The sequence below is a fragment of the Asparagus officinalis genome, chromosome 7 (genome assembly GCF_001876935.1).
Source record: "Asparagus officinalis chromosome 7, Aspof.V1, whole genome shotgun sequence".
Classification (NCBI taxonomy): Eukaryota; Viridiplantae; Streptophyta; class Magnoliopsida; order Asparagales; family Asparagaceae; genus Asparagus; species Asparagus officinalis.
In genome coordinates, this window is record NC_033800.1 from 58,733,284 (window position 1) to 58,745,473 (window position 12,190).

The 12,190-nt window shown below is 37.0% G+C and overlaps 1 protein-coding gene across 1 annotated transcript; it reads left to right on the forward strand.

Annotated features, from left to right (window-relative positions):
* Window positions 6,388-10,682, forward strand: LOC109848640 (F-box protein At2g32560-like). The gene is made up of 5 exons (XM_020418259.1): window positions 6,388-8,329; window positions 8,549-8,628; window positions 8,845-9,023; window positions 9,126-9,200; window positions 10,243-10,682. The coding sequence occupies exons 1-5, from the start codon at window positions 7,643-7,645 to the stop codon at window positions 10,428-10,430; spliced, it is 1,209 nt and encodes a 402-aa protein (XP_020273848.1). The 5' UTR covers window positions 6,388-7,642; the 3' UTR covers window positions 10,431-10,682.

The following is a 12,190-nucleotide window of genomic DNA, read 5'->3' on the forward strand; positions in this document are numbered from 1 at the left end:
CAAAAATCAAATTACAAGCTCCTTAGAAACAAAAGCAGGATCGTTGTTTGGATCGCTGCTTGCGTGGGATCTTTGCCTGTGCCGGGGGTGCGTTAGCCCGTGGACCACCGATTCACAGATTTTGATTGAATCGTGAAGGCTTTTGGATATTCTTCTTCGTTTATCGAAGTAAGAATCTTTAAGCGAATATCTTATCGATGTAAGATGTTCACTCTTCCAAAGATCAAGTCAGAGCTTAGATCTTTGGGAATCGCCAAAAGATTCTTGAAAGTGTTTATGAAGAATGAAGACTCTCCCTCTTACTCCAAATCACCAAAAGCTCAAGTCTCTCTGCTCCAATCTGCCCTCCTTGCCTGGCCCCCTGACAATGATGGCCCTAGGGGGTATTTATAGCCTCCTTTGATGATAACTGAAGAAAATAACCGATCAACAACTGCCCCTTTGGGCACGATAGTCAGAGGTAACGCGGCTGAAGAAATTCCTTTGGCACGGCAGTCGCCGCTGGCGTGGTCAAAGGAGTGGTTCCCCTTTTGTTTTTAACCGTCATCCCATGACTTTAAACTCCTTAAATGCCACGATTTTCATGGGTAGTAGGCATGATTTTTACTCGTAACTGCTTCTCCCATGTTCATAAGTAACCCCCAGCTGTTAATAAACCATGTGGACTACACAAAACTCGAGAAAACTATCAAAAATGACGTTTTTAGTTTCTCAGTGGGCGCGGCAGTGGGCGGTGACGCGCATTGCCGCGGCAGTTACCACTGCCACGCACCTCCCGGGTATTTTGGATCTAACTTCTTCATCCGATATCGGAATAAGGTGATACAACATGCGTTTGAAAGCTAACGAAGATATCTATAACTTTTTTTTTTTAATCTTCTTCAGATTTGGATCATATCATAGTTTAAATATGCGATACATTGTCATGGCAGTCTCCACTGACGCGCATCTCTGAGGCCGTTCGTACTGTCTCGGGTATTTTGGCTCTAACATCCTCGTCCGATCTCGGAATAAGGTGATCCAAGATGCGTTGGAAAGCTAACAAAGAGATCTACAAACTCCCATAGGTTCGTCACTCTGTTTACTTGCGCGTCACTCTCCACTGCTGCGCCTATGCGCGTCAGTGTACACTATCGCGCACATCTGAGACAGTTTGCGTTGTCTCGAGTATTTTGGCTCTAACTCACTCGTCCGATCTCGGAATGAGGTGATCCAAGATGCGTTGAAAATCTAACGAAGAGATCTACAACCTCCCATAGGCGTGTCACTCTGTTTACTTTCACATCACTCTCCACTGCCGTGCCTATATGCGTTAGTGTACACTGCCACGCACCTCTGAGGCAGTTTGCATTGTTTCGAGTATTTTGGCTCTAACTCCCTCGTCCGATCTCGGAATGAGGTAATCCAAGATTTGTTGGAAAGCTAGAGAATAGTTCTACAACTTTCCATAGGCGCACCACTCTGTTTTTGTGCGCAACACCTTCCGTTGCCGTGCCTATACGCGTCAATGTTCCTTGTCACGGGTGTTCATATTGTTCTTCTATGTTGTTTCACCTGTTCATTTGCTTCTTTTGGCTTTGGATGATCCTCTCTGATTTAGATAGTGACATTCATACCTACAGGCATTTTTAGACACCTACAACTGTGTTTGGTTCAACCTTTAATTTATAGAAAACTTTTCTGTAAAGTACAGAAAATTGTACAGTTTTACAGAAAATATTTTCCTCTAAGGGGGTGTTTGGTTCAATTTCTATAAATTATAGGAAATGTTTTCCACCCAAAATATGATTTCCTTGTATTTCTTAAAAATTTATATAAAATGTTTTCCACCCAAAATATGATTTCCTTATATTTCTTAAAAAAATTATAGGAAAGTTTTGAGAAGTCAAAAAGTACCAATTTTCTTGTTTTTTTTTTACTTTGCTTGTTTGGTTCAAAACAAGAAAATGACCAATAACTTTATAGAAAATAGCAAGATTTTTTATAACTTGTAGAAATTGAACCAAACACCCCCTAAATTTATAGAAAAATGTCAATGTGGTATCAGATTTCTGTGTGATTTTCGTCCATTTTGAGAGAAAATTAATTTATGTAAATTTTAATACTTTTTTATACTTTACAAAAAATATTTTTGTAAATTTTTTTTGAACCAAACACAGTTTACGAAAATATATAAAAAAAATTTAATTATAGAATTGTCATTGTCAGACATTTTGAGAAAACTTTTCTATAAAATTGTGCAACCAAATAACCCCTAAAAATGAGTGGAAAAAACCCTAAAATCTGACACCAAACAATTAAAATATTAAACAAACCCTTTCACCACATTTTCACCCCCATTGTGATTTTCTCGTGGCCGCTTAAACTCGGAAAATTTTTGAGTTTTCTTCCTTCATTCCCGCCCCCAAACCCATTCTCCCGCTCGACCTTATCCCTTTCTCCTTCGCTCCTCAACTTCCCCCAAATTTCTAGGGTTAGGGTTTTAACCCCGAAAATCACTCCTCAAAAACCCTAGCAAATGGCGTCCTCATCCTCCGCAAATTCCACCTTCTCACCTCCGTCTCCCCCATCTCCTCCTCCTCCAAAACCTCCTTCTCCTCATCCAAATCCCTCTTCTTCTTCTCCCCCTCAACCCCTCTCGCTTCCCCAAATACGGCCTCTGGCTGTGGTGATCCTCTGCTCGCCCTCTCCTCGTCATTAGCGAGAAGGTCGTCGACATCGATTTTGGCACCACGAACTCCGCCGTGACGACGATGGAGGGATGGAATCCGACAATCATGATCAACGCCGAGGGGCAGCGGACGACGCCATCGGTGGTCGCTTACACGAAGAGCGGGGACCGGGCCGTGGTGAACCCCGAGAACACGTTATTCTTGGTGAAGAGGTTTATTGGGAGGAAGATGGTGGAGGTTTGATGATGAGTTGAAGTATGTGAGTTATAGGGTTGTGAAGGATGATAATGGGAATGCGAAGCTGGAGTGTCCGGCCATCGGGAAGCAGTTTGTGGCTGAGGAGATCTCGGTGCAGGTTGAATTCTATCCCTTTGGTGTGATTCTTGTTGTCATTCTCAAACCCAATTGCATCTGTGATTTTATAGCATGTTATCAGGTTATTCTGATTGGTAATATTTTGCTGATGTTTCAAGTGTATGAATGTGGTTTTTAAAAATAATCGGCATTTTATGTCTGAGAATGATATTTGGAATATGCATTTAGTTATTATGCTAATTTTTTGTTACTATACTGATTTCGAGCTTTTTTAGCTCTATATTATGGGGTTTTTGGTTGATATTCGTGCTCGTTGTCGAGCTGCTGGGTTATTTTTTTGTTATTGTGTTGATTTTGAGCTTGTTTAGCTCTATATTGTGGGGTTTTTTGTTGATATTTGTGATCGTTGTCAAGCTGTTGGGGCTATTTTTTTTTGTTACTGTGTTGATTTTGGGCTTGTTTAGCTCGATATTGTGTGTTTTTTGGTTGATATCCATGCTCGTTGTCGAGCTGCTGAGGCTATTTTTTTGTTATTGTACTGATTTCGAGCTTTTTTAGCTCTATATTGTGGGGGGGTTGGTTGATATTCGTGCTTGTTGTCAAGCTGCTGAGGCTGTTTTATTTACTGTGCTGATTTTGAGCTTGTTTAGCTCTATATTGTGGGGGGTTTGGTTGATATTCGTGCTCGTTGTCGAGCTATTGGGGCTATTTTTTGTTACTATGCTGCTTCGAGCTTGTTTAGCTTTATATTGTAGGATTTTTGGTTGATATTCATGCTCGTTGTCGAGCTATTGGGGCTGTTTTTTTGTTACTATGCTGATTCGAGCTTGTTTAGCTCTATATTGTGGGGTTTTTAGATGATATTTGTGCTCGTTGTCAAGCTGCTAGGGCTATTTTTTTGTTACTGTACTGATTCCAAGCTTGTTTAGCTCTATATTGTGGGGGTTTTAGTTGATATTTGTGCTTGTTGTCGAGCTGTTGGGGCTGGGTTTTTGGATGATATTCGTTCTCATTGTCGAGCTGCTATGGCTATTATTTTGTTATTATGCTGATTTCGAGCTTGTTTAGCTCTATATTGTGGGTTTTTTGGTTGATATTTGTGCTTGTTGTTGAGCTGTTAGGGTTATTTTTTTGTTACTATGCTAATTCAAGTTGTTTAGCTCTATATTCACATAATATTGTTCGGATTTCAAGTTGTTAGTGGTGTTTTGGTTCCGTTTGGAGTTCAGATTGAGCTTGTGGCAATGATGATGGTCAACTAAATAAGAATGCAAACTAATTTACAATGTTCATAATAAGATACAACCTTCTTTACTACGTTATTAGAACGCAATCTACGTGAACTTGTACGTTTCAGTTGAGGTAATCAATTTTGATAAAAGACCAATAAGTGAGCCAAATTGTGGAAATTGCGAAAATTTTGTGTTCATGGATAGTTGAGGATAGAAAGATTTTATAAGATTTGGGAATGTGAAACTAGCCGTTAAACTAACCGTTATAAAGTGATAAATATGGTAGTTGATACTTTTTTATAAATTTGACATATGTAACCAAACAAAAGAAAAGGAAAAGTTGTTGCTTCTATAAAGTAATGGGCTCATTTTCTTGTTTTGAACCAAACTAGCAAAGTACAAAAAATAAAAAAAATTAGTACTTTTTGACTTCTCAAAACTTTTCCTATAATTTTTTAAGAAATATAAAGAAATCCATATTCTGGGTGTTTTCCTTTTCCTATAATTTATAGAAATTGAACCAAACACCCCCATATACTATATCTATTTTGTTTAGATTATAAGTTGTTTGGCCATCTTGTTCCACTTGGTAAAAAAGCTCAATTCACTTGTAAATATTAATTGTTAATCCACCTTTCTAAGATCATGTATCTTTGTTCTTGCTTTTGGTTAAGGTAAGCACTACAATGTCGAAACCAATAGTCCCGTAAGGCCCTGTTTGGCAAAGTATTAAGGAAGAGGTATTAAGAAGAATGATTAACATAGTTAGCCCATTTGATAACCCGAATGACTAAATTATTAATCCATTATATATGTTTTATTTTAGCCCTTATAATCATTTTTAGTGTTTGGGGATAACAATGATTTTGACTATTTTCTTTATAATTAGAGGGGTTAACTTTTAATCATTCTAAATAGAAGTATTAGTAAACCCCTCATTTTAAGGGGTTAACTCATTTTAATCTCTCTAGTAGGGTTAGCTTAGTCATTCTATATTTTTTACGTTTGGCAAATTATAGAGGGTTAACTCACCTCATCCATTGTGTAAATTTTTTATGTTCGGCAGATTAAAAAGATGTTAAGTCTCATTAATCCCTCACTTAACCCTTTGCCAAAACGGCTCCTAAAGGGATCGGTGGCCTTAATTCCTATGAATTCATGGATCATAGCACTAGTGGCCATTTTCAATTCTATAATTGGAACCATGCAGGAATGATTGGTATCGGCACAAATAAGCACAATTAAGGCGAGGCTTTTGTTTAATGTGTCTACTGCCTTTTGCTAGCTAATTGTTTATGCACCCTCCTAAGTGCTCCCTGGATTTGGGGAATCAAAAGCGAGGGAACAAGGTTCACACCTGAGCAACATATACGGATATGTATATTGTATCCAGTGCAGTTGCTGTAACCATTGTCACACGCACTTGTACTTATTTGATGAATTCGGTTTTAAAAGGATACATATTGGTCAATTTTCCATCTGAATTCTGCTCGATAAGCACCTCTGTTCAATACAAATTTGGCTAACAAGGTTTGGCATTAATGTGCGTGCTAGCGGATACGGATCCAACGAGAAGGATAGTTGTGAGAAAAGTACAAATCATATCTAACACGATTTAATCAGGGCAGAATGTTCTGAATCATATATGAGATAATTGAAATTTCCAAATGTGTCACGTCATCTTTAATTTGTTGATTTATTTGCTGATAGGGCTCATAAAGTGTTGTTGTTTTGAACTTACTATCTCTCTCTGTAGTTTTACCGTTACATATACTCCTCTACACAAATGGAAAAATCCAAGATTTACTATTCACGATACAGTAATACTACAGTAACGTTATTACTATAGAAAACATGAAACTGGATATCGTAGCATTTTTTAAAAAATATCATCGTAGCACACGGGAATACTGTAGCCTTTTTTAAAAATGTGGGACAGATGTGTGAACTGTAGCAATGCAAAAAAAAAATTAAAAATATTATTGTAGTATTTAAAATTAAGATTACTGTAACGGGAAAAAAAATACGTGGTGTTTTTTGCACGATGTTCACGATTAGTATATACCAAAAAAGGAATGGCTCAATATGCAAGACTCCTATCATTACACTCTCTCATGAGTTGAGTTATGAGGGTCAATGTACCTTCCAAATGGATTTCTTTTACTATTTTATCCTCAAAGAGAAAAGAGTTTTTTTTACAAGTGTACCTTATAAGGCTAAAAGAGTTAAGAAAAAAAGAGAAACTCAGGGGGTCTATGCGCAATAACAGAACTACTAGTTGATATGTTCGGCAATTATGGTCCATAACTGACCACGTACCAACTGACATGATGGGTGAAGGAGACATATTTTAACATTAAAACTTGCAACTGACCCCCCTTACTTTAATATGTGACAAACTTTGAACAAAACATGGGTGATTTGCGAGCACCTTCGCTTCCACCAATAACCACGGGTGCACGTGCTCCCTTCAAGTAACCAAATCGCAAGCTTCTTCTTCTCTCCATGCTCCTGCGGTTATTCTTTTTTCATGGCCCCTGGAATTTCTCCCATTCAACCATTGGTTGATGTAAGAAAGAGAAAGGAAAAAAACTATGGTGGGATTTAGGACAACAACATTGCCACGTGGGTTTTCTCCATTGGGTAACTTCCTCCGACCTCTCCCCTTCCCCTGAAAAAAAGCAAATAAAAATGCCTCAAACCCCTCCTCCTTAAATACTCTATCTCTCCATTGGATAAGAATTCTTTTAGTAGTCCTCCATTCTTCTTTCTTTGAGGGGGAGAGGTTAGAGTGTTTTGTGTTGTGGATTTGGTAGTTTGCAGGTGAAGTTTTGGGTGTTTGATTGCACCTAATTACTTCATCTCTCTCTGCCAGATCTCAATCTGCATTTCTTTCTAATCCCTCTCTGTTTTTCTCCTAAAATTTGGGTTTTTGTTGCACCCAATTCGCCAAAAAACCATTTAATTTATAGGATTTTGAGATTTTGTGAGCTGGGTCTATGCTTGTTTTGTGCTTTTGTTGCGCCCAGTTACTCTTCAGAGAGAACTAATTTGATTTGAGGAGAGAAACCCACTGTTCTCTCTCAAAGCAACAGGTGTTGGTCTTATCCATTATAGACCACTTCGGTGCTGGGAGATTTTGTGGGTTTGTTTATTGCTTTGTCAACAGATTGCTCCTCCTTCAATCCGAAGAATCTGGCTTTGAAGCCCTCAGTGGGTTTCATAGCGTCAGCAAAACCCATTTAAGCATTTAAAGATTGAGGGTTCAGTCTATATTTGATTCGAATTTTTTACCCCTCTCTGAATTCTTTAATTCCTGTTGTCACTTTTCCATCAACAATTGGGTCATTATTTTGATATATTTATGCGGAGCTTCAATTGGTCCCTCTAAACAATAATCCCTCCTTTGTTTTCTCTTATCTGATGCTTTTCTTCCTTATATCCATCATCCCTTTGTTCCTTCTAATCTCCAAGTCTCTCCCTTTGAAGGCTCTCCCTTTATGGGCAAGTGAGGTTAGATTACTCTCAATCTTGTTCTGGCAAGAATTCTTGTACTTTTTGGTGTATTCAGTGAAGAATACTAGGCTTATTTCTTCCTGGGTCATTGAGATTTCGATCAAAATGAGTTCCAAGAGGAAGTGTGCTTCTAGAGTCCAGAATGTGGAGGAATCAATGGAGATGTCTGTACTAGATTTGCCCGATTTGGCCTTGGAGTGTATTTTAGGAAAGCTTTCTCCTTCGGGGTTATGCAACATGGCTTGTGTTTGTAGCTCTTTGAGGGATTTGTGTAGGGATGATTACTTATGGGGGAGGCATATGAGGGAGAAATGGGGGAGGGTTATAGGCCAAAGTGTGAAAAGGGAGTGGGAATGGTTCTTGGCTTCGAGGAAAGAATCCTCGGGTGCTTGTGTCGAGAGGCAGAGCGCTAAGAAGCCCAAGAGGTGGATTCGATCTCTATCGCATGTTTGGCCTCTTTCTTGGATTAAGATGAGACTTGTTGAAGGTGGCAATAGAGTTCGAAGCCCTTTGCCTAATAACTCCATCATGTCTTGGTATCTGTCCCTTGAGAGTGGCAAATTTTGGTTCCCTGCTCAGGTTTACAATCGTGAGGTATTGACCAATTGATGATAAAGTTCAGAATATTTCGAGCAATTCATAATTTGCATGCAGTGAATCTATTTGACATTAGAGATTTCAAGGAATTTAGATTACTCTTTTGATATGTTAGCACTTGTTAAGAGTATAAATCTATTTCTGTTTTTGACTTAATGTGTTTGATTCTTTGATATACTGATCATTAGTATTAACAGTTTGATGTTATTTTTGCAGCATGGTCATGTGGGATTCATGTTATCTTGTTATGATGCTGAACTTAGTTATGATTGCCGCACTGATACCTTTCAAGCAAGGTACCTAATACAAATGCGTATGCAACTACCATTTTTACTTATGATTTTTTGTTCTATAGTTTCCTTATGTGGGAACAATGTTAGATGTTATAAGTTTCCATATATGTTGGAATAATATCTATGATAAAGTTGAAACTAGTCCAGAATTTATTCCTTTAACTATGTTAAAGTGAATTGGGTATTGGTACTTAGTTGCAATGATTTGTTGCCTTTTAGGTACCCGCCTCATGGGCGAAGAACAGTAGTGATTGAAGATGGAGTTCAATGGGACAGGATAAGAGCCCCCCCAGTCGATACCCCCGCTCATGATCTTCATATCTCTGATTGTTTGCACGATCTACGCCCTGGAAATCATATTGAGATTCAGTGGAGAAGGAACAAAGAATTCCCATATGGTATGTAATCTTTAGCGTCGCTGGGTAGTTCCTATATATTGTTTCGAGTATTGGTTCTATGCAAATACTGTAATAAATTCATGTTTTTATTATTTTTGGCAGGTTGGTGGTACGGAATTGTAGGACACATGGAACCATGTGACGGGAGTGAACATTTCTGCCATTGTCATTTAAATGGTAAGGATATTGAGAACTATCATGGATTAAATGTTGTTTCTATTTTAAACTCGACAGTGCACTTCTCTTTTATGTGTTTTGTTCAATTTGTAAGCTGATCATAGAATCGTCTACTGTTGAGATAAACTTCTTTTGCAGCTTTCATTAGAGAAATCTGACTCTTTATGCATAGGATGTTATACTATGTGGTAGCTTATAAAGTGAGATGTCGACAACATGACACGAGATACTATCACCATACTAGTTGTTGTTCTTTCTTATTACCTTCTAGTAACCTTTAAATGATAATTTTGCTTTTGTTTGGTCATTAATCTATCAAATAAAAGTTTTAAGCTGTTGATTTGAAGCTATAAAATTCACAATACTGTTCTCTTTTCATCTTTTAGACCCAAGACTGAGTCAAACTAGTCATATATCGTGTTAATGGAAACTCATCCTTTTGAAATTAGGTTTCCTGTATTTTATTGTAGCGGTCAAACTTAGACAGCTCTGTCTCGCTTGAAAATTATACCAAAAACACACACACACACATATATAAGAGTACCATATTGTGCCCGGACTTCAAACAGTTTAGCTTTAACCATGTACACACACACAGAGCAGAGCTAATTGATTCTATATTCAGTTATATCCTTCATGGGAGAAAAATTGCAGATGTTCCTCCTTCCAGTTTTTTTCATGAATAGCCTTTCTTAGACTCAGTGTTCCTTTTCTTATTTGTGCCTTTAGTTGAATCCTGCACTGGTTGCAACATGCAACACACATATTTGTCCTTTTTAATCTGCTGGATTATATTTACATCATTTCAATCAGCTACTAGGCAATGTGAATTAAAACTGAATTTGATACTCGAGTGAGATACAGACTTGTCCTAGGACCTTGTGTGTATAAAATAAACCGTCACATTTGGAAACTAAACTTGAGAATGGTTGTTTATTTTTATTAGACATACAATGAATAATACTTCAGGATGTTAGCCATAAAAGTGTAATTTCTTCTAAAGTTGCACAAACTTTAATCTTTTTCCTGAAAACCATTGCAGATACCATTGCATTAGAATTTAATCAATACACACCCGGTTCAAGATGGAGGCGAACATTGATAAATCGCCAGGATCATAGAGAAGAAGGGAACGAATCAGATGGATTCTATGGAGGAATCAGAAAACTCTATACCAAGGATGAGATCTCTACGTGGAAGAAGCTTTGGCCAGTTGAGGTTTTGGAGTGAAGCAATTCTCCAAGTGCATTTTTGGTGAAGTTTCAAGGTCTTCTTGGCTTTTTAGCATCATTCAATTCTACCCAATGTGATTTACTACTTCCGGTTCTATCAGTTGTGGATTAGAAATTTGGAGGAGAAATTATGGTACTCAAAGATCCTACCAGAATCCAATGTTGTAGTTTTAGAATAAGGCATTTAATTGTAAATTAAAGTATATATATGTTACTCCACTATTTTTATATAAAAATTTGTCATTACACAGCTGTGTTTTTTACCCTGCTTTTTGGTTACCAGAATGGAAAACTTGTGTAGTTTTCATTCAAATCTTGTGCTATTGCATTATCTGTACCAATATGTGCTAGTTGAAGATTAGTTGAAACATGAATGAAGCATCTCAATGGTAATTTGAGTAATAATGAAAAAGGAGTATGTTGAGGGCAATTGTGGGTGTTAACCTCATATAATTTCATACAATTTATTTTTTCTCTTCTTTCATCATCTGGGTATTCTTTTTATGAATATATATACTCTGTCCATTAAAATATCTAAAAGTCTCTGTCAAGAGCAAACTCTTATGAGATTGGAAGCAGAGCAGAAGATTATTCTTGATAGAAACTTGCAGATAAAATGTGGCCAAACAATCAATTCCTACTCAGCAAACCACTGTTCACAAGCTCTATCATATGTTACATGTGCATGTGAAAATATAATGTTTCTCGAATACGTAAAGGGGAACTACCTTTTTTGTTATCTTGTATATTACACCTAAGAGTTGGCTGGTTAATTCATTCGGTCACATGGCCTCGGCTTCAACTTTTTGGGCAAAAACTAAACGTTTATATCATTTGTGCGCTTGAGAGCCGGGACGTCAACTTTCCAGTCTAATTTTTTTTTTTTTCACCAAAAAGTTCTCCAACAGAAAATTATTGATGATATGAATGAATAAATAATTTGCAGAGATGGCACTAAAAATATCGAATTAGAATTTATGTGGCATTGTCTCCTTCTATTAAACTGAGACGTTCCTCTTGATATCTTCTTCATCTTGTCACTTTAAGTTGAAAACATGTTTTTTTTACTTTTCGTTCAAGAGCTCCCCCCACCCCACCCACCCAAACGGTAGAAACCGCCTTAAAAATGGATTCAGATCTGCTCCACTATAAAAAATTAGTAAAGAGCTCACTTCATTATCGCAATCATTGATCATCTAGTAAAATGTTATGATTTTTCTTTTAGTGCAAATTAAGAATGAGTGCAATACATGGGGGTATTGTGAGTTTTAGATTTAGAATAAATCACAAATATCTAGTAAATTATCAACGATGGTCATCAACAGTAGTGTTTTCTTCACTATTTTTTTATAGTGGAGAGGATCCAAATTTGTTAAAATAGGGTAATTTTATACGTACCATCTTTGAATTTCAATTTATATACAAACGACGTTTAAAGTAGGTTTGTGTTTCAATCAACCACCTCGTAGTCAAAAAAATTCACTAAATACCCAAAACTAATCAATAAAAAAATTCATGTTCAAAATATGTGACTTATATCCTAACTAAAACTAACATTAACGAAATAAGTCACATGCGCTGGATGTAAGTTTTAAAAGATTTTTTTAGATTTTAAGTGAAATTTTTGACTAAGAGGCGATTGATGGCAACACAAACTCACTTAAAATATGGTTTGTGCATAAGTTGAAACTTGAAAAAAGATTCCTGTAGAATTACGATATTTTAAAGATGGCTTCTTAAAGATGGTTTCCAAGAAAG